Here is a 22,909-nt window from a genome sequence, read left to right as displayed (position 1 = left end):
GACAAACTAGTGTCTGAAGAGACTTTCTGTTCATTTGTGAAAGATGACCATATTTCAGCCTCTGCTTGTTCCCTAAAAATATCCGCAGCAGTTGCAGAATGCTTAAAAGGCGCAGCTCAAATACGATTCTCTGTGTGTTGCATGCGGAACACCTGCTGGCTTCCTTTTCTTTGATGTAGATTTTGGCAATAAATAAGAAGACTAAAAAGTCTATATGAGCCAGTGATACATTGCCACAGGGGCGTGATCCTGTACTGATCCGAAGTCACAGGACTCATTTTATTTCTCCAGTGAGAAACACACCAAAAAAAGCTGCAGAAGGCAGCACAGAAAACTGCACTGCAACAAAATACCAGGCCAAAAAGAAAAATGATCCTTTTTCCGTCAAAAGAATGAAAATTCATTCAGTGCTTTGGGGTCAAAAGCTATTATTGCTATACTTTGAATTCATATTTGTCAGATTTTTCTATGTGAAACTTCATTCCCAGTTACTATAAAATTAGCCAGTTCTATTTGGATAACTGCAAACTGCAAACACGGAAGAGGGCACTAAACGGACAAGTGCACGAGAGTGGCTCTAACACTTTCTAATACTGGAAGAGAATCACAACAGAAAATTCTTCAGAAGAATTCACTTGTCAGTAATGCAGTATTTAAGAAAGCAACCAACTTGATTTCAGTATTAGTAACATATACATATGTACATACACACACATAAATGGAAAATAGTTACATGTTGAGGATTTCACTGTCTATCCCAAAATGACTTAGACTGAGCACTACAAGTGTCATGACTGCTACAATGTGATGCTCATTTTTTCTGGTTTTCAATATAAACCAGCTAGATGCTCAGTTCTATCTCCATAAAATCATTTTACCCTGAAATAGGTACTACCATTCACATTGCACAAACAGTACAGGAACAGTGAAGAAGGAAAAATCTATACAGAATACGTTTCATAGTAAGGTAATGCACTCTGACATAAAAGATCCACAGAAGCGTGACTGATTTCAAGGTGACAAAAGACCAAGGTGAGTGCATTCTGCATTAAAAATATCAGAGAATGTCATGAAGTATTACCAGGTGGTCACTGCCATCAGTCCACAATTCCTGTTCAAGTAAAAGCATTGCATCATATGCCCCATTGGAATCAGTTCAATGGTTTATCATCCCACTAATTAAAAAATACTCATCTTTTAGCATGACTTTATTCAGCTTCAGGTTTAATTTACCAACAACTTATTATGGCTTTTTTCTTGACAAATTTAACAACTTCCTTCCTTTACCAGAACTCCAAAGCCATCATCAAGGAAACACTCCAAATTTACCTCACTCCAAACCTTCATGTTTCACTCTACTTCTTGCACAAGTATAGCAAGAACATCTATCGCACTAGATCTTATAAATAGATTCGGGTCATAGTAGTATGTAGAATTAAAAAAAAAATATAAAATACCAGGAATATTAACAGCAAGTAGTCTGCTGCAGATGAGAGAAACTATAGAATATAAACAGAAAAAAAAATATTTTCATTTTCATTTACTTAAGCCACCAACACACCCACAAACTGACTCAGATAACAGTTTTCCTCAGGCCTCTCATTCATTTTGCATAAAATGCTACATTTAGAAAAGATACATTATCTCCAATCATTTAGAAAAGAGACGTTATTTCCAAATGTCAATAAAATTATTACCATCTTCAAATGTGAACTCCATCCTATTTTATGGAGAATTTCATAGCATTATGTGATTTTGGACTGCTGTCATGTCCAACTCTTTTCCAGTGCATGTAAGTGACATGACTAGCATGGAACTTTTGGAAATAGTTTTCTTTCTATGTCTTTGTGTATTTCTCCCAGTCTTGCTTGTTCAGTTCCAGTGGTATTCATTTTGGAGGAGGGTTGCTTATTTTTCTTTTACAAATTATGGGTATATGTACTGTGTGTCTGTACTAACAGACTGAATGTAAAAGAGTTCATCCTACATAATGAGTGTATGTAACAACAGCTTTTAGACAGTTCTCAGTTTTGCCTCAGTTTTTTTGTATAAGTCTCAAACTACTCAAAGACCCCCTCCATTGGGCAGACAACATTTGTCTTTGGGAAAGAGGGTTTTTATCAGCAGTCCTCATCCTACACCTCTGGTGGAATCCTTAGATATCTTGGACTAATAAGAAGATCAGGAATCTGGCTAGTGAGTTTCTTGTAAACAAGGATATAGGCTTTGAGCTTGATATGTAGGAGACTAGGGTTCAGAGCAGAAAAATAGCTCGAGTGTACTTACCTCTGACTGTGTTGCTGAATACATACAGTGCTATGTTCTGTAGTACCTACTCTCCATTAAGAAACAGTAACTTTAAACTACAGTGTATAACCCCACTGAAATCCAGATGAGAGGCAACGGAAGTGTGTAAAATCCAGGTCTGGTCACCACGTACCAGCATGAGTCATAGTACTTTAGCCAGCTAGACATGGTAAACAGGAATCCTTAGAAACAGTACTGTGTAAAAACATCAGGGAGCTCAAAATCATTCTTGAACTTCAAATATTTAATTCTTTGCTATTTTTCACCTACAACAAGAAACAGGCATCTGTTGCTGAAACTCCAGGGAGCGTATCTTTCAAATAAATTCTAAAAGTGCACCTAAGAGCACTGGAAAATGGCACATGGGAAACAGATAGGGGCACTGGTAGAATTCATTGTTTTCTTGAACTGAATATTTTCCTTTTTCAATGCCGTATTCTGGAGGTTAACCAACCATATGTAAACTATGAGGTCTATGCATTTTATCAAGAAAGGACGGGATTTTCTCCTGCCTTTGGAAAACCTGAATCATTACAAATTCTTCATTTGACAAAAAAAAGGGCTATGTAAAATGAAGTGTTCCCTCCAGAACCATGTAGTTTCTCTGCTCTTCTGTACTTTGCTTTCACAAAAGGTACCACTACAAGCGTATCTTATGTGACAAGATCTTATTTAGACAACAAAATCAATACATCAGGTGATGCAAGGATTGCTCTAATGTCTGACAGTATTATTTCACATTTCTCTTGTGTAATGAATAGGGACACAAAGTTTAACAATTATTGATATAGTATAATCACCTATCTACGTATTTTAGGAAAAAGCTTAGGATCTTGAAGTCTAAAAAGAAGCACTCTTCCCCATTAACTGTTCGATATGGGCACAGATTAAAGAGAAAATCATCTTGCAGAAACTTGCTTTCCATAAATAAATAGCTTTGTATACAGAAATCAAGAACCGCAGAAATCTTGATTGTAGCAAAATATGTTAATGGATACTACTAAAAAATAAAGTGTAAGGTCAAAGAAACCATATCTCTAATGCTCTTACATCACCATGTTCATTCAAGAATTTTTAAAATTAGTATAAATATCTCATTTAAATTGCACCAACACCAGAGCTGTCACCACAGTTGTCTACTTGGTATGCAAACACTATCCACATTTACTGCTCAAAAAAAAGAGAGAAACGTCATGTTTTACTTAATGTCATGTAGCAGGAAACAGAAATCAAATCCTGTTCTATGACCACTTGACATTCAAAGCCCTTCAGAATCCACTTCCCAATATTTTTCTCCTCTCTTGTCACTCCCTCCTCTTTCAACACACAAATCACTCAAGTCCTCTAACTTCTTGTATTCTTGTTCACTGTTTCCTTTCATGCTGCTAATACATTTGAAGTTCCCTTTCTGAACCAAGGTACAGCTTCTCTTTTATTTACTAATGCTTATCTTAAAACACATTCCTTCGTGACTGTCATGTGCTATCACAGATGTCCCTGTGTGTAACCAGTTCTCAGTCTGGAGACAGCTTTTCAGCCTCTCTAACCTAGTGCAATTGGGTTGCCAGCACCCAGTAACTACATATTGCTCTTACTCCAGTGAGTTAAAAACTTTTTCTTCTTACTACAGAAAAGCATTCACTGTCAAAATAAGTTAATATAAACAGCATATTGTTAACCATCTTTATATTACTATTCATTTATGCAACTTCTAAATCTTTGCATTTATTATATTGTCTACCTAATTCATCAAACCCTTCAGGCTGGAAATACATCTTTTCAGAGGTCTTTAAAGTTCCCTATGCACTGCATGGCAACATACAATAAATAAGTACTATACAGTTCATTAAATAAATTTGAAAAAAAAAAAAGCAGCATTTCTATATATAAAGTAATCAATAAAAGATTTAAAGACAAAGTTTGTTTTCTAATAAACACAGATGAAAGAAAAATCACAAAAAAGTATCTTTGCACTTTTCATAGTATCAAAGCAAGTTAGTACTATGAGAAAATAAAGACTGACAAATATGCTCCCTTTCTGGCAGTGCTGAAGGCCATGTTGGATGGGGCTTTGAGCAACCTGGTTTAGTGGAAGGTTTCCCTGCCCATGGCAGGGGGGCTGGAACTAGACGAGCTATAAGGTCCCTTCCAACCCAAACCATTCTATGATTCTATGATATACCTCATTGCTGTAGAGCTAAAATGTACTTCAAGAGAAGGAAGACCGTGCTACAGAGTTCCTATTACTATGGTTCTCTTAAATTTTAAAAACTGCAAGGGAATATATTTGCCTTTTATGTGATATATTTTTTAGGTGCAACAAAGGCAATGCTAAAGATAATAAACTTCAGCATTAAAAAGTACTCTTAAAAGGCTGGAACCTATCCCATTGAAAGATGAGATGTAGATTTTAATTTTAAAAAGTTCATGGAACTATATTAGAAAGTTTAGATGACAGGAGTTTATACTCCTCTACACTTCTCCGTTTATAATACAGCCTCTGTTCACAGGATGCTGCTTTTGCAGTTGATGGAAATCTAGTCAGTTTAGCCAAATGTTCCCAGAGAACCATTCATCTCATCCTGAAGCAGATATGTAAAATAGGTGAGATCAATTATGTCCTATAAGTACCTTTCTCTCTTCAATGACTATAAATGGGCCACAGAGTGACTGAGTCAGCTACATGCATTTGAAGTGAGATGAGTCCCAAACCCCACAAAATACTATTCTGCAGAGGTTTTCTCAGTGAAATAATGTTGAAATGTTTTTTACCAAAAGATATTTAAACAAAAGTAAATAGCAACAGAATTTTATCTAATACAGTCTAATTTCTAAGAAAGTACTAAATTGCTAAGGCTGAAAAAGAATTTGTTTGCATGCTATTATTTATCATAATGTTTGTCAATAGGCATAACTTCCAGTCTGCCCAGGATTAGGAAAATATTGGAAAATTGAGCAGAACCCGTTTTTGCTGTGATTCCCTCTAGAGGACTGATATCTACACATTTTGTGGTATTTTGATAAAGCTGCTGCTTTTGAAAGTACATAAAACCACACCAATTTTATTGAAACCCACATACTCTTTGAAGACAGTTGGAAAACAGGCTTTTTTCCTGCTATGGTAAAAACAGACCAGGCAGCTGATACTTCAAGAAGTAAAAGCATAGAAATTTCACTTCCATGACAATTCCACTCACATTCTCCTCTTACCTAAGCAGAATTAAAAGATTGTGGTATTTTGCTTCTTTAAAACAAAACCCACTAACTTCTCTGAACATTCTGATCCTCATATAAACTAAAGCTGTTTGAAGACTATCAACAGGTCTTTCCACTTAAAATGCAGTTTTCAGAAAAATCAAGGTTCTACGGGACACTTCTAATGAAAAGCTTCACTGGAGAAACTTAAAAGAAATATTTCAGGTAACTGAATCAAAATATTTAATTTGGGGTCAATTTAAGACTACAACTGAGCCATACATGATCAGTGGGACTTTCATTTCAGGTGTTTCAAATCTCCCTTCTTAACTGCATCAATGCCTCATGGTTAAGTTGAACAAAGAATCCTGACCCAAGGACAAGACTGGGCCTCTATTGCAGAGCAGTAGCTCAGCAATTTCCCCCTTGGCATTATGGGCATACTAGGATCTGAAGATACAGTTTCTAGCACCAGGAGTGGGAAAACCTTCTCTCTGCCCTTAGGCTGACAAACCTGGCATTTTGGCCTGACAAAGTTCAGTGTTACCTTTAAAAATATTATTTAATGTTTCAGAATTTTGCCTGTTCAAAAAATAAACTTTTTTAAAATATCCTATTCCATTAAAACATCCTCATTCTTCAATTTTGTCTTGATACGGAGCAAAAAACAAATGCTGAAACATGAGAAGCTCCCATAAGAAAAAAACTGCAAATGTTGAACAGACAAAATTAAAACCTCTTCAAGGAACACCCTCTGCTGCAACTAAGGTGTAAAAGAGAAAAAAAGAAAACTATGGAGGCAGAACCATCCCAAAATACCATTTATTTCTTTGTTCTGTTGGCTTCTGTAAAACATAACTTCAGTATCTATACTGCACTTAAGAGTTTTAATCCAGTGATCACACAAAGCTAACAGCTCAAGAAGGCAAAAATAGCAGATATATGGTATCTAATAGCATACCACAGTTGGGAGCAATCTGAGATTTCTTGCTCTTCAAGCAAAAGCTCACAATAATTGTTCAAATCACCTACATACAACAGCCAAAATGAGAAAAACAGCCACTTTCTGTCACTGTAGTAATTTTTGGTGAACAGCTAAATGTACTTTTTCTCTTGCATCATCCTTATTTTAAAGAAAGTGATAAGTACGTATCTAAATGCTTATTTTAGAAGAACAAACATGTTCTGATAGAAGATTCAAGGAACTGTTTTGTTTTCAACTGCATATCCAGATAAATAGGACTATTAAAAGGAACAAAGATGTTTCATTTTCATTAAAATGTCTCACCTTCTTCCTTTAAAAAGGCCTTCAAAAGTTATACTTCTTTAAACTGTGTGACTTAGAGGTTACAAAATATTAATGGCTCTTCCTGGAGCTGTACTGCCTTTCTCATCGATATTATCATCTTTTGTTTGCTTGTCTAGCACCTGACTATTTTAAGACTTCGTTCATTTGTGAAGGTAAACAAAGGCAAGGGAAAAATGGGTTCAGCTGAGGTTACAATATCCATCTATCTGGTATAAGAAAATGATATATCAGTAAAAATATACATCTACTGTACCTCTTCCTACTTTATTCAATCACATATTTTCTAAGTGCACTATGGAGCTATTTTGTCTTTAAATTCTTACAATTAATTCTTACAATTTAATCTTCCCTCTCACACAGATGTCACGCAATGGTGCAGTTTTATTATTTCACACCCATTTGAGGAAAAAAAAAAGTCTATTTTCTTCTGTTCTTTATGTGCAAAATACAGTACCCCAGATTAGTAGCTCACAAATTCTCATAAACTGAATAGGAATGGATATCACCAGCACTCAAGTCAAACCTCCACAATACACAAGTGTTGCAGAAAACATAAATCCTATGAAGGACACACATCCTTCTAGAACAGTGCTACCATACAGGACTGCTATGCAGTCTTAAATTGCTGCCTTTTGCAGCAGGGAGCAGGTGAAGTTATAGTATTGATTAGGTGGGAAGAATCCAGCTCAACAACCCGTATTACTTGAAACGTGCTTTCTGTCTTGATGTAATGTCTTTCCATTCACACTTTCTCTTCTGTACTGAAATCTGAAGCACAATGCAAAGGCACAAGTCTTTTCTGCTACCAGAGCTAGTTATAGACTTTCCATAGCTATGGAAACCCAGCAGGAGTACTTTAATATAGACTAGAGACTTCTGGCCAGAACACAGTTCCAAAAAAAAAAAAAAAGCCCAACATTTAACCTAGTGTACTTTATTCCCATGCTTGGCAGGAAAAACTCAGCACTGTATTAGCAGGTTTCTAGCAAAAAATCCACTCCATTTTGTTTCTTATAAAATCTTAGTTACTTGGGACCTAATGAGCAAATACTAACAGAAGTTTTGATTCACAAATACTGTGACTATACTTTGTGTATATCTGCTCCTACAATATTTGTTCACTTCAGAATTGTTCTATCATTAGTCAGAATACCCTCAGGACTGCAAGTCTCTTGTCTCCATCAGTCCATTGAGAAACACAGGCATTATGTGGGGGACCCTCTTTGAGCTTACTCGCTTTTGCTCTAGTCAAAAGTTTCTTAGGAGCAAACCATAAACATACATACACATACCATAGAGATTAGACCAAAAGCTGTCTCTTGCAGTGAACAGTAGCAGTTGCCAATGAAAAGAAGGCAAGAAAGGGGCAATACACCATGACATACACCTTTGCATGACCTTCCTATTTGCCAGCTACCCTCCACTGTTGGACAATCCTCCAATCCATGAGGCCTCACACCAGTCTAGAGAGTGGATCCACCCATAGAGATGCATCCCTCAGCAGATGCACAGATAAAGGGAATCATCGCTCCATTACTAATTTAAAGCCTTATATAATGGAATAGCAAAACATTACTGCAGGTAAGACTCTTAAAACCAAAATTCACTGAAACCATCCTTTTGATCTTTGTACCACTTGACTATTACTTGATAATTAATTCCACAAGTACCATATATGACTGAAAAAAATCTTACTGTGAAATCTGGAAAAGATTCAATCATTAAGGATGATAAAGCTTTTTAATTTAATCCGAAAAATATTACTTCACTGTTGCTACAGTAACATCTTCTTAGTAAGCCCTTTAAAGTTAAACACTGTCTTGAGAGAGTTTTAGGTCAAGTTAAAAAACAGAGACAAGCTCTTCAGAGGAGTAAATTTTATATTCAGCATGAGCAAGAATGAAAGAGAAAAGGTGAACTCAAGTTTTTAGCTATTTCCATAACAGCTTCTCACTTGCTGTGGTCTGTCCCACTTTCTTTCCTCTTAGCCACCCAGTAGTCTCTCTTCTGAGGAGAGAATTCTCAGTTGCCTCTAAAGGAAAATTCCTAATAATTTTTTATCCTATAGCAACTTACCATCTTAATTTAAAAAGAAAATAAATAAATCTTAGATTTGCAAAAAGATATATTTGCAGATATAAGTTTGCACCTCCTGAGATGAGACCAAGAATAAAAAGCTATTTCCAATTTGTCACATATGGAGAGGATAGATAATATATGAACTGAGAAATTGCAGAGTGAATAAAAAAATCATTCATGAGGCACCTGGGGATTATAACAGGAATTTATATTTATTTACTCTATGATACCTATGATACAATGATTTGCACATAGTATCTGGTGTTCTCTAGATCAGAGAGAAGACCGTCTAGACATCAGGGTCATTCTCCTGGGGGAGAGTTTGCAATATGCATAATGGGGAACATCTATGGAAAAGGAAGAACAACCTCTTCAGTTTTCATGCAGTTGTAAAGCTTCGTTTAGTGGATTATGCGTTTAAACTTAAACAGGGGAAGTTCAGGACAGATATAAGGAAGAAGTTCTTTACTGTGGGGGTGGTAAGGCACCGGAATGGGTTGCCCAAAGAAGTGGCAAATGCTCCATCCCTGGCAGTGTTTAAGGTCAGGCTGGACAGAGTCTTGGGCAACATGGTCTAGTGTGAGGTGTCCTTGCCCATGGTAGGGGGTTGGAACTAGATGATCTTAAGGTCCCTTCCAACCGTAACTATTCTATAATTCTATAATTATTGGCACCAATCCAGTTTCAGAGAAATATTCACTTCATTTGCACCTTCTCAGATGCAGGTTTTTACAGTCCTTCCCAGATGTCACCAGATACATATTCACTGGAGGACAATGAAAACTAAAGCTTCTAACTCATGCAAAACTTGTATGCTGTATCAATTTTAACAAAGTAAATGAAACACAAAGTATTGTTATTGCAGAAGGTGCTTCAAATAGCTGATTCAAAATAATTTGATGAATTCCTATCTAGTTTCATTTTAAAAACCCTGTTCTAATTATCTTATTTGGAAATGCGAGAGATTCTTTAAGTAACCGTAAACATGTACACAGGTGACAGCACTATGCAGTTTGTTATTACATATTTTTCTAGTGTATCAAATGTTGATGACGTTAAAGTGCTCAATTACCAAAGAAATGAGTGACATAAAACCCCTGATTCTACAAAGACTCAAGGTACAATCAAAACGGCTGTGACCTATATTTTTTCCCCTGCTGAAAGCAAAAAGAGTTAACAGTTTACTAACTGACAACAGTACTTACCTATAGTTAGGCACATGATTAGGTATTTGCATTGGTAATTGGAACCAAAATTAAACAGACTTAATCATAGCTTTCAGGTAATAAACTATTATAGAAACAGTTCTCCTGTGACTTATGACGTGAAAAAAAGATCACCATAGTTCTTGACATATATTATTCACAAATGAAATGTGACTAAAAATAGGTTATGAATAAATGTAATGTAAAATACTGCAGAATACTTTTTAACTAGTGTTAAGAAACTAGAGAAAATTAGATTAATGAAGTTAATCTATTTCCAACAGAGCTGCCAGTTCACTGATTTTTTTACTTACAGACTAGCAAAAAGAAAACTGTATACTGACTCCAACATAATAGTAAACTAACTTCCAGCTTGCCACATTTAAAGGTCATTTATTCCTGACACACTCTAATCCCCTTTTTTCTGTTTTTGTGTTTGTCATCATATCTGACCTCTATCAGCATTTATTGATTTCATTTATACACACTTGTATAATTAATTTCTGAAACTTTACAAGAAAGTCATGTATTTTATCTAACATTTATCCAAGAAGTGCCATATCTGCATTCTATAAATTGCTTGGTTTTTTGGTTTCTTTTACAAACTGGTATTTAGTTGACATCTTCACAACTTGGAAGGACTTTCCAAAGGTAACACGGCAATGGTGAAGCTGGTCAGAGGTCCATTAGCATAGCTGACAAAAGCTGAAGAGTCTGGAAGGTGAAAAAAAATGCCAGGTATGAACGATTCTTCACTCAGCAGAAACCACAGTAGAAAGGTATATTCCTAACCTCAAGTCAGTAACCATTTTGGAGGAAGAAAGCTGACCAAAAATAATATGTGTCTGGGAAATTTCAATAAACATTCTGATAATTAGGTTAATCTTACAGTCTGGTGAAGAAAAAAACAGTATTACAGGTGTAAGAATGTTACGTGAACCTTTCTGCATCTATTTCTTTGTATAATAGTTGTTTTACTGAACTCAACATACAGTAGAATACTCGCTTTCTTTTCATTTGTACATAAAAGTTGTCCAGCACCAAGGAGTAACAACTTTGGTGTGGCTGGCAAACTACAGAACACTAGGCCCTCTGTTTTCCAGCGAGTGACAGCCCCAAATAAAGTAACACACCCAACACTCACACCCTGCTCTACAGGATGAGCGTTACAAAATGATAAACCACCAAACTCCGCCCTTTGGCAAGAAGAATTCTCTCAACTGAGAAGAGGTAAGCAGAGTATCTTTGTCAAATAGCAGGAAAACATGGACGCTCCCAAGCAAGGTTGTCTTCCAGACTGCAACAGAGATAATGGAAAATTGACTAGAAAAAAAAAAAAAGATCAAGTATTTATTCCCCAATACTGTCTTAAATAGAGCTAGCCACACTGTATGAAACCAAGTCTAAGCAAGCCCTATTCAAATATTTGATGCCTTAAATCCCCTCAAATCCAGGAGCCCTGGACTAGTATCAGTGACATCAGAAGCAACTGAACCTGCAACTGTTCTTATTTACACCAGACGCAAATGCAGCTCAGAAAAACTGGTGAAGCTATTAATGAAAGGTTGTATTTTATATACTTTTGTTGATAGCAGAGTCTCCTTGTGCAGTGCTGAACTTTCACCTAAAAGCAAGTCGGTGTTATTCTGATAATGGATGGCCAAAAACAAAGGTAATGAATGACAGGAAGCTCACCCTGTTAAAAAGGTGTTAGGTTTCCAAACATATGTACACCCAAATTCAGATTTTGTCAGTTTACCGTGGAGGCTTAGGTGAGGCTCATCCCCCCTTCACATGCACTACTATTTAATTTAGTCTCTCTTGTATGAACTGCAAGTTAAGAGAAAGAAGCACAGCCATACCCCTTGTAACAACCTGTTTAGCCACCCCACCACTTGGGTAGCTGATCATTTCAGAGCTCTTCCCTATCTGCTAAACTATGAAAATAGTTCCATAATCTGAAGATGACAAAGTATTGTTCTAAAACTCTCTCAAGTAATTCTTCAATTAAGAAAGTTTGACAACTGGGTGTGATCAGCCCCTTCATTCAAGCTGAATCAGATCCTTCATAAGAGCTGTGTGTTCTGCTTTCCAAAAGCCATTTGACAGCTGTTTATTCTCAAGCCTGTGTGGTGTGTCCATTTCCTCCCTGCTTCTCAGTTATTTACTTTCAGATTGTAAACTCATTAGAGCAGGTGTTACTCAGAGAAACAAAAGAAAATGGAGAGAAAAGAAAAAAAATAAGCCCTTAACTGTAGATCTATGTCTTCTTGAGGGGCATAAATCCAAATACATATAGTACTATAACAACCTTCCCAATCTGCTTTTAAAATGCTATTTAATTACAGCATTATAAATTTTATACTGTCTAAAAGTGTGAGCAATTGCAGCTTTTAAGATGGAAATTCACCACAGAGAATCACTTAACTTTGTTTTTTCCTTCAAAAATTTCTGGTTTCATTATTGCTATGTTTATTTTGAATAGGCAGATTTTATAGCTGCCCTTTGGCACTGGAAATCATCCCCTGCTTGTAATGTATGTTGGTGAACTGCAATTATAACCTGATATAGTTAACCAAAATAAACCTCCAGATAGGTAGTACTAACAAGAATATTTTAACAACTTTGAAAGTTCACTTCATAATTGAGGAAAGGCAAAATTGCCAAATCTGACCCCAGATTTCAAGGGTAAAAAAAAATCCAAAACCTTCAGACATTTCTTAAATGCAGATCAAGCAGAAAGCAAAAATTTAAAATTAATACCCTATACCAAAGAATTTCTGGTTTTTTTTGGGGGGGGGGAATGGGGGTGGGGGTATCTCTGTCAGCCGTGTCACTAACTCCAAGGTCTGTTCACCTAACTAAATGCTGATGATATTTACCTTGATATCTTGTATTCATTAATATCCAGGCATTTCTAGAAATTCATGACAGGTGTATAATTCCCACATATTTCTTTTCCTCTCCATTTTTAGTTCTTTCAGGATGTAAGTAAGAAGTGGGATAGTCACTGGTGACTACAGCCTTCTCCAACAAATGGAAGGAGTTGTTATAATCCACAGGGTGATACCATGAAAGTAAGAAACTGTTTAGCTGAGAAGCTGGGATGAAGTGAGACAGGTCGCAGAAGTTTGATATAATATTTTGCTAGTGTAAGTAAGGCATTGCACTGACTACATACTGAGAATGCTGAGATGTACTACAATCTAGAAAAGGAAGGGAGATTTTATGAGTAATTGCTCAATGAAGATATTTCATAGCTAACATCATATCAGATATTAAATAAACCCAGAACATAAACAGCAAGTATATACAGTATTCCATATTATAACAAATCATTTTGCCAAGAGAAATACAGCATAATGTATACATTCTTTAAAAAACAGAAGACTTCACATTCTTTGGTTGTGACATATCTGAATTAATCAAAGGTTATAATCTTTGATGCCATATTTTTAATTCAACACTGAAGAGTAAATAGAATTTAATCTCTAACTTACAAAGCAATTCTGTAAGAGAGGCCAGGTTAATAACAGACTATCTTTTTTAAGGACACAAGTCAAAGTTTCACGCCATTGAGAGCTCAGGGGCAATTGTGGTATGAACTAATCCTATGCCCAAACCCATCTCCCTGTTCCATTTCACGGATACCAGCAAATAACAGCATTGGTTTCACTGCTTGTGAGCAAGGCTGTGATTGAGATTCCTTTCTTTTTATTTATTGTTGTTTCAGCCAAATCAATACCCTTTACAGAGACAAGATCAAGCAGTCACTGGCAAGGATACCATAAATGTTTGTTATTGCCAAACATTCTGTACTGCAAAGCTGCAGCCTGATAATAGTTGAAAAAACACAGGCAATTCCTTAACACACAAACTCTTCCTCAGGCCTGAAGATGAGGCATGGCCTTCTGTTGTCTGAAACAACCGCTCGGAGTCCAAGTGAATTGAATTAACCAGCTAAAAAAAGTTCTAGAGAAAAGGTAGCCTTCCTGGTGCAGAGCAGAATATTAACAAGAGAAGTTATAATATCTTTAGTCCTTTTAGGACACCAACAGATAGACAGGTAATTATCTCCTGCAGAATAATAAGAGCAGAAGATTTCTGTGTGCCTGAAATAAAAACTATCTATCAGTTTTTCATCATCCAAGATCGACTTTCATTAAGACATTTTGTAGAATTTCTTGAACTTCAGACTTGAAAGATCAAATATTAATGGGTGGGGAGGTGAATGTAAAAATGGGGATTTTTGTATCCAGGTATTTCCTGGCTTTTGTTGAACTTTGTGAGTTTATTACAGTATGTACTGCATGTTTGGTCTCAGTTCCATTATTTTCTATGAGAACATCTGGAAGTATATTACATTTTGAGAGACACATATATCTCTGTGCATTACTTTGTACTTGTTGGCTATGATTTCAAGCTTATGTAACTGTCATTGCATACTGTTAAACTGCAACTGAAAGAAAAGACCTTACACCCACTACAACCAGCTGTACTTCCCACAAAACTTCTAGTTACTGGCTTTTACAACTTAAAATAGCTTGTTTTATCAATGTATTAGTTTGAAGCAAAATAGGTATGCAACCTTAAGCGCTAATTCTCTGTTCAGAGAGACTGTGCATCAACAAACCATGTTCAGTATTTAAGTATGTTTCACTGAAAGAAACTATAGGAGAAAACACAGTAAGACGCAGTAATTTACTAAGCTACTTTACTTCTCATGAAATTCCTTCCCAAAAGGAATAAATTCTATAAAGTTAAACCCCTCTAATCTTTTCAGAAAAAAAGTTTCTGAATTTTTTATGAGCACAAGTGTCCTGAATGGCACAGTGTTACTGGGAATGCTATAATGTATTGACACTATGAAATGGTTGAGATCAAAATAGAGCCCTTCCACTCCCCTCACAAGTAAGGCCCTAAAACACACGCAAGAAAACTCAGTAATCCTATGTACACATCAACATCCATGCCCTTCATGCTTTCTCTTGACTGTCCAAAACCAGTAAGCCTCCATGGTTCCTTTCTTTCGCTGTCCAGTATCAGACACCCCTGCCATTTGTCTTAGCTTACCTGAAGCTTTTTAATTTCACTTGTTTATTCCATTACGCTCGCTTCTCCTCTTTCTCATTCAGATGTCACCTTCATTTGTTTGCAATTATCAGAGGGTGATTTTCTGAGAGACATTTTTTTGCCAGCACTACTAATACCCTTCACCCACCTCACTTGTTTCATTCCCAGTTCCTCATGTGACAAAACTGCCTGACTACTCACAGGACCTTCCTAAACAGTTTTCTTGCAAGACCTATATATCTCAAAGTCATGCTTGCGGTTTTTGAAGTAATGTAATAGGTGACCCTCAACCGACCTAACTTTAGTTTAAGCTACTACATTAGTCTCACCTCAGTGGGGAGAAACAGGTCTTCATCACTCTTCAGATGTGCTAAACTCTCCCGAGATTTAACCTGAGCATTTGATTTTTGAATAGCTAATTTGCAGTACCTACCCCTTAGATATTTACAGTCAGATACTCACCCTAGTCTGAGAAATGTATTAAGACAATACTAAGTGGACAGCAATAGCTGCATTCAGGGAGACATTTATCTGACCTATGTTAGATATGTACAGTTGGGTAAAATTAATTGAAATTTATAAACTAGACATAGGTTAAAAGCAGCCTAGAGTGATTAGCTCAAATAATTACATTTAGTTAGGTGAATCTGACCCCTTATATTAAGAGAAATAAATCCTTTCTATTCCCAGAGAAGGTTCTCATTACCTACACACATCTCCTGACTCCATTTTTGCCACAGCTTTGGACTAAACACATGAATTAATATTTCTATTTTGTGAATCCCTTTCTCTTCTTGCCACCTTGCCTCATTTTCTCATGTCACACACACAGGCCCACTGAACATCTCAGGTTTGCTGCTGCATTTGACTGTCTCTTCCATGAGAAAAAGTAACTCCATCCAATTTTAAGTTTACATCTTCACAGATTGTACACAGGTAAGTCATTGATCTCCGATCTCCAGTTCCAATAATTTTACTTCTTCTAAACATTTAATTCCTCATTCCCCTTTTAAGCATCCACATTCCCAACATGCCTCTATTCTTCTGCATCTGTTTCCCTGCAAACATCCTCTTTATCTGCATCTTCACCTTATTCTTCATTTGCAAACATAAAACTGTTTGACCAGCAACAACATGACTTACTGCCTTCCTAGATTTACTAATAATGACCATATGGAGCCTAACCAAATACACATACAGCTCAGCATAGTGTCTTTAACAGAGACTAGTAGTGGACTTTGCCTTTTGGATGCTCCCTCAGTTGCCAATTTTATCACCAAAACCAAATCAATATTTCCTCCAGTCTTTACTGAATGTGCTGCTAAATCTGCCTGTAAACACCAACACAGATTTTAGCAAGACATATACTGGCTTTGTGAGAATAATTTCAGAGAATTTATCTAAATTTTTGGCTACAGTGTAAGTGTAAATGACCTGAAAATACGTATCATTTTCAGGAATCTGGAATATATACTGCCCTTTGGCTTCCATAGGTGGTCTTATGGATTCGGAGACATGACCAATGGTAATCACTTATATATGAGCTTGTGTTCATATGCTCTCTCCAGCCAATGGAAATCTGAACGATGCAGGAGACTTCAACCCCCTGCTTATCAGTAAACTCCACTCCCCTCAAGGCCTGCAGTTGCTCTTTTCACACCACACTGATGTTTATAAGCACTGCCCATTTATCATTCCTGTGTCAACACTAACTACCCTTTGCTATTTTAGCAGACCTGCCCAAATTTTCCAGAATCTAGCAACTAGGAAAAAACCAACTTCCTCTCAGTAGGCTGATAGATAGCATGTTACAATGATGTTGAGGTACGATGAACTTTTGGGGATTGGTATTCCTTATTGGTAGAAAAAAAAAAAAAAAGAAAAAAATGAAGGAAGACAAGTAGAAATATCATTTTTCATCTCACCAAATGCAGAGAAATGTTGGCATAAACTCAGGTAGGAAGCAGAAATGAGCTTATATTACCAAAAACTTGTCTGCTTTCTCTCAATCAGTAAACCAAACTAAAAGAAAACTTTCTCCCTAGAGCAAACTCCTGTGAACAGCCTTTACAGCACCCTGCAATGACTTCCTTTTACTCATAGAGAAATAATTCCCTTCCTGTCCATTTGAAACTTTCAACAAAAACAAGTTAGGTCGTAAAAAGATACTGTAGAAGAGTCATAGCATGATGGCAAAAACATTAATACATATTCTTACATTTAATTCAGTGGAACTAACAGAGACATGCCTTGGTATCAAGCTACTTTCAAGTTGCTTTCTAACATAACTGATTACTCAAGAAATATTTCTAGAATAGACAAAAATACTTTTGATGAAGTGAAGCAGGCAGCTTCCTACACTGTATCCCTCATGTTCCAAACACACAGCACTGTCTTAATTAAATTATTTTGATGGTATTTTCATTTGCTAGCATTATATCATAAATCACACTCCATCATCAATAATTACATCAAATCAACACGATACCAAAATATCCAAGCGCTTATGAGAAGTTCCAAATTAATGTAACTGGAAAGTTGGGCAATTTTATCTACTGAACAGATGGTAACACTTTAATTCCCCTACTTTCTCAGTCAGTCTGCTACAAGCCTCAACCAGCATTATAATCCAAATGCTGCTGAAGTCAATGGGAAGGCTGACACTGCCTTGCGTGAACTTCAGCTGAGCTCAGAAATGCTGCAAGAATTAAAATTCAGTCCTCATAGATCTCCCAGATAGCTGACAATGATGGCTGAGAACAGTTATGTCGATTTTGTTATGGTAACATCCATCCAACAAGAACTAAAACAAGATATACTTTTCCTCTCTTTCCCATGAAACACCCACAGGCAAAAGCTCTTTGTCAGTACTTCCTTTGGGTTGTATTTGAAGCACGGACTGAAAAGGCAAAAAACAAGTATTTTTTCATCTGTCCTACACTTTATTTCATTCTCTTGTAAGTTAAGAATCCACACTAGAGAACTGCTTTCCACCAGTGGTAAGTGAAGACCCTGCCCTTGTAATTTCTGACTTCTGATCAAGCACTTCAAACTCCTAACCCATATCTAATAAAATATTTTTCAGCTGTTAAATATGCTTACCATACTTTGTGAAAGTCCTACAATTAACATGCAACATTTTTAAAAGTCTTTTCAGTAAAGATTCTACCAATTACATTCAAATCCTTGTGAAATGTAAGACAGTGTCGGAAGCCACAGCTACAAGTTTAGAAGAGTATGTCATGTTTATAAGCTGAAATGTGACCAACTTGTATTTTTGTTATTTAAAAACTAAATTCACATGCATTTGTCTTGGAAAGATTTTGCATATGGTAACTTGAATGCAACTTTGAAAGAACTTTTACATGGCATATGAAACAACTGTTTCCAGAAATTTCCACAGCATATTAATGCACTCATTTAAGAAGAAAACGCAGCCTGAAAAATAGAATTGCACACAGCACAAAAGATCAAATTATATTGCAAAATTATACTGGCATTCACTGAAGGTTACAAGCATCATTTTACACATTAGAGGTCAAAATGAAGGCACTGCAGCAAGCACACACTGTTTTCTGACACATCTGAGGGTAACTTCCGTAAAGTATTAGTAGCCTAGGAGTAATGAAACAATGTTGTTAGAAATGTTCACAGTTTACTCTGTTCCCAAGTTCTCTATCCAGCCTTTCTGATATGAAAATAAAATACCACTGCAATTTTCTGAATAGATTTGTCTACTTAAAAAGCTGTACACCTGCATGGAAGTACTTTAATTGTTAGAACCCCAAGTTTTGCTTAGTGCTTATTGGAGGACATTTTAACTGCTTCCACAAACTAACCATTTGCTGATAAGAAAATGTCTCATTAAAAAAAAAAAAAAAAAAGGTCCATGCAACTATCGCTACAGAGCAAAATAACCTGTGGAATTTAGCAATATGATCAGGATACGCTGCTCACAGATGATTACTTTGGAATCTTTATGTAAACTTTAAAAGATGTTCCATAATCTTAAAAGGACTGTGTATTATAAACAAATAATTATTTAGCTTACAACATTCCCAGCTCCAGTGTTCAATCACAGAATAATGAACACACACTACTATGTAGTCAGCTGATTTTTTTCTGTGGAAGAGATAAGAATCTCTCTCCTAGGCTAAGCCTAGGCAAGAGATAGAGAGGGGAAGGACTATGCTTTTCCTCATTTGCTACTATTTCCTCTATAATGCTACTATAAATGTCAAGAAATGCAAGAATATTGTTGATAATATCATCTTATAAAAACACCTTCCCACAGGAAGAGTCTTCAAAGCCTCATGAATTATATGGGCAGAAACACAGCCAAATCTTTTATCTAAACTTCCAATTTCTTAAACAAGTTTGTAAGTATGTTATAACATAAATAGTTCACCATTTGGAGATGATTACTATATAGGAAAGCATAGACAGAAGTTGATCAAAAAAAGTGGAAAGGAATGAAACTGGATGTAAAAACATCCGTGAAATTGGAAAGGTCACAAACTACTTCTGCACCAGCTTTCAGGAAGTCTTTCCAAAACACTTAATAGAAACAAATTAATAAAAAACCTGTTTCTATAATTACATGGCTTTTAAGGCAGTTTCCAGCACATATTATAGAGGTTTCATAATGCATCTGTGTTCAATTTTCAATTAAAGAAGATGGCACTGTGCATAAGAATCCAAATTAGTATCATCCACCTATAACCACAAATAACCCCAAACCTTAGATACCCAGTAAAATTACAGTTGCAACTCTGTGCACTGTTATGGCTACAGATTGTAGTCTCAAATTGAACAGAATCTACTGTAATAAATAGTTTGAACTCAAGATTAATGAGATCTGAAACACTGGTCAATAAAAGAAATAAAAGAACTAAGGGAAGAGACAGCTAAATCTGTTTCACTTCCTGCAACGCAAACATTTTTCGCATATTATCAAACACAATAAATCCTTTCCCATCTTTCACAGAGGTCCATGAGACGTAAGTTAATTCCCTATCCCAGGAAGAAGTAGAAAGGCTCAACTTCTTTAGCTGCTATTGAAATATCTCTGAATTATACCTCCCAGACCACTGGATTCCTTACGTAAAATCAAGCCTGCTCTTTTCCCATTCCCTTCCACACAGGGAAAGCCTTAACTGTCAGGCAGGCACCCCTGCCGATGCAGAAGCCCAGGGAAGCTACTGGGAAGTGACAAACACACAAACACTGTTTTGTAGCTACAACACGCTGAAAAATATTTCTGACCCAGCTTACGTTAGAGACAGAGAATCAAAATCTACTTTGAAAGCACGATGTACAGCCTATTGCATTATTAAAGGTAAAAATTACAGCTACTACTTTCAATATTTTTATGTATGCTTTCTCCACAGCAGATCTATAGCAACCAGGAGAGAGGAGAGAGGGATATATCCAGTCCACACCATTTCTCCTTAAAGCCTTTCATCACTACCCTCACTATAGCAAACATTTAATAGCTCATTTGTATTGCCACTTGATTGAAGCCTTATTAAAATCATGGTCAGCTGAGTTTAATTCCTCCTTAATAAACAAAATATACATGAGGAAGACTGCACTGGTACTTCTGTGGGAGACTTCCTTTGTTTCTTTATTTTATATTTCATCTTAGAAAAAGATTTCTTAGGGACAGCTGGTTTAGCTTTCACTCCCTGATGTCCATAACCACTTTAGGTAGGAATTAAAATGGGAAAAAATACAAAATACTCCAAGTTATGATCTGGGCTTAAAGCGCATTTTGAAAAGATACTGAGTGAAATGAAACTGACTGTATTAGTAGATATCAGTGGAGATAATTCTGGTGAGCAAACAGCCATGTGTGTCTCAGTGCAAGGAAAGGAACGCCAGAGAGACAGGCAGAGGAGAACAGCACTGATCTTAAACACAGAGTTTGTTTCAGGATCCCTTCATGTTGCCGTGGGCCATTTTAGCAGGTGAGGATGTTCAGTGCAGATGGCACCTCCTAAAGGAGGAAGGGGTTGGTCCGAGAATATCTCAACAGAAAGAGGCTGCTTAATGGTCTTTATGGACAGCACCAGGTTATCTGTAGACACTTCTAAAACAGGCTCAACCGGAAGCCAGTGCTGACTTCTGCCTCCAGCAGAACCAGTTACGGGTGGACACCAGCGAAGGCTGGGCTGCTCCTGGGGGGTTGTGGCCTGCGGATTTCCTCTGTTTTGAACTATTAAGGGAGCTTTCGTGGGCTGAATCCACTAAACCGGGAGGAGGGTCAAATACGTGCGGCTGGATGCATTTTTTGGTGGTTCGGCAGCGGTGTACCTCGACTTTAAGATCCTCGTGATTGTCTCGGTGGAAGTTTTCAGCATGTGAGGACACTGGGTGCGACCAGTTCCTCAGAGGTGTCCCAGAGATCCCGCCGGGACACCCCGCTGGGGCAGCTGTTTACGGGACCAGCCTCGGGCTGACCTGGGATCGGCGGGGATAGGAGTGACCCACAAGGTGTGAGGGGCCGGGAGCCGGTAGCGAGGGGCCGGAGGACAGGGACCCTCAAGCGGGAGCCGCGCCATAAGGAGACGGAGGACGAGGCCCCTCAGCGGGATCTGTCAGGGACCTGAGAAGGGGGTCCCTTACAGACAGTCGGTCTTGAAGGATCGCAGGACGGGCCCCTCGCCCGCAGCTGTGCGGGCGCGGCCACCGGCGGCCTGTCGAGCCGCTTCTGAGGAAGCTCTCGGGCAGCAGCGGAGAGAGGGAGGGGTCGGCGCGGCCCCGCTCCCCGTCAGCCCCACGCCTCCCGCCCCTCGCCCCACTCACCGATCCGCGCCTCGGCGGCGGCTCCGGCGGAGGGCACTTGGGTGCGCGGGGCGGCGGCGAGGACCTGCAGCAGCGGCGGCAGCAGCAGCGGGAGGACGGAGCCGAGCGCCCCCATCATGCCTGGCCCATCGCAGGCGGCTATCCCGCTCCCCTGCCCGCCGCCGCCAGCCCTCACTCCATGCCGCCCGCCCGCCCTTTGCCTCCCGCAGCCGCTCCCTGGCTCCGGCAAGCAGCAGCCGCAGCAGATTCAACACCCAGGACAGCGACCAGCGCCGCCCGCCCGCCCCCTAGCCGGCCCCGCCCCGCCCCGGCCCGGCCCGGCCCGGCCCGCCCGGCAGGCGCGGAGAGGGGGGGCAACGAGATCACCCTCGGCGGCGCCGCCTCCCCGCACCGCGGTACCCGCCCGCCCGGCCGCAGCGGAGGGCTGTGCCCTCCCTACCGGGATCGCGGGGTAGCGACCCCCTCCCTCCGGCAGAGCGAGGGCAGGGGAGGACCGCGGCGCCGAAAGCTGCCGCCGGCCCCGAAGGAAGCTCCGCCTCAGGCGGCCCTGAGCCTCCGGGCAGTGCCGTGCGCCGCCGGGCGAGGGGCGGCCGGGGGTCGCTCCCGGCGGAAAAGCTGTGCGCTTGAAGCCCGCGTAAAGATGGCTGAGAGTGCGGGGGGAGTTATTAAATGTGCCTGTTCCGCACACCTGTATGCAAAACCAACCCCGGTCAAAGTTTTACCCTGGAAAATCCAGCGCTAGCTGGATGGATTCTCCCTACGGCCTCCTCAGAGAGGCTTGTTTGCCACCGGTATTCCCACAGAAAATTACTCGCCATCATGAAGGGTTTTATGAGCCCTCAGGTAAACACCTCCCACAGCTGAGGTGTGTGCGCTTGCCTGGGAGATGTCTGCATGGGTGACATTTGTCCGCTACCTCCTGTCCCAGATTCAC

At 38.6% G+C, this 22,909-nt stretch overlaps 1 protein-coding gene across 3 annotated transcripts in view; it reads right to left on the bottom strand.

The window, feature by feature from the left end:
* Positions 1-22,271, bottom strand: part of PTPRN2 (protein tyrosine phosphatase receptor type N2) — a 655,166-nt gene extending 632,895 nt beyond the window's left edge. For 2 of the 3 annotated variants that reach the window (XM_057416426.1, XM_057416428.1), the window contains exon 1: positions 21,976-22,270. In XM_057416426.1, coding sequence (XP_057272409.1) covers positions 21,976-22,093 — 118 coding nt within the window. In that variant the 5' untranslated portion in view covers positions 22,094-22,270. Of the gene's footprint in view, positions 1-21,975 lie in introns of all 3 variants that reach the window. The other variant, XM_057416429.1, reaches the window with a different exon arrangement.
* Positions 22,272-22,909: the final 638 nt, after the last annotated feature.

Source organism: Pezoporus wallicus, unplaced genomic scaffold (genome assembly GCF_028554395.1).
Source record: "Pezoporus wallicus isolate ANWC-B61680 ecotype Strahan unplaced genomic scaffold, APGP_CSIRO_Pwel_v1 contig_3847, whole genome shotgun sequence".
Lineage (NCBI taxonomy): Eukaryota > Metazoa > Chordata > Aves > Psittaciformes > Psittacidae > Pezoporus > Pezoporus wallicus.
Note: the sequence above shows the minus strand (reverse complement) of the source record. Positions and strands in the feature narration are given on the sequence as shown.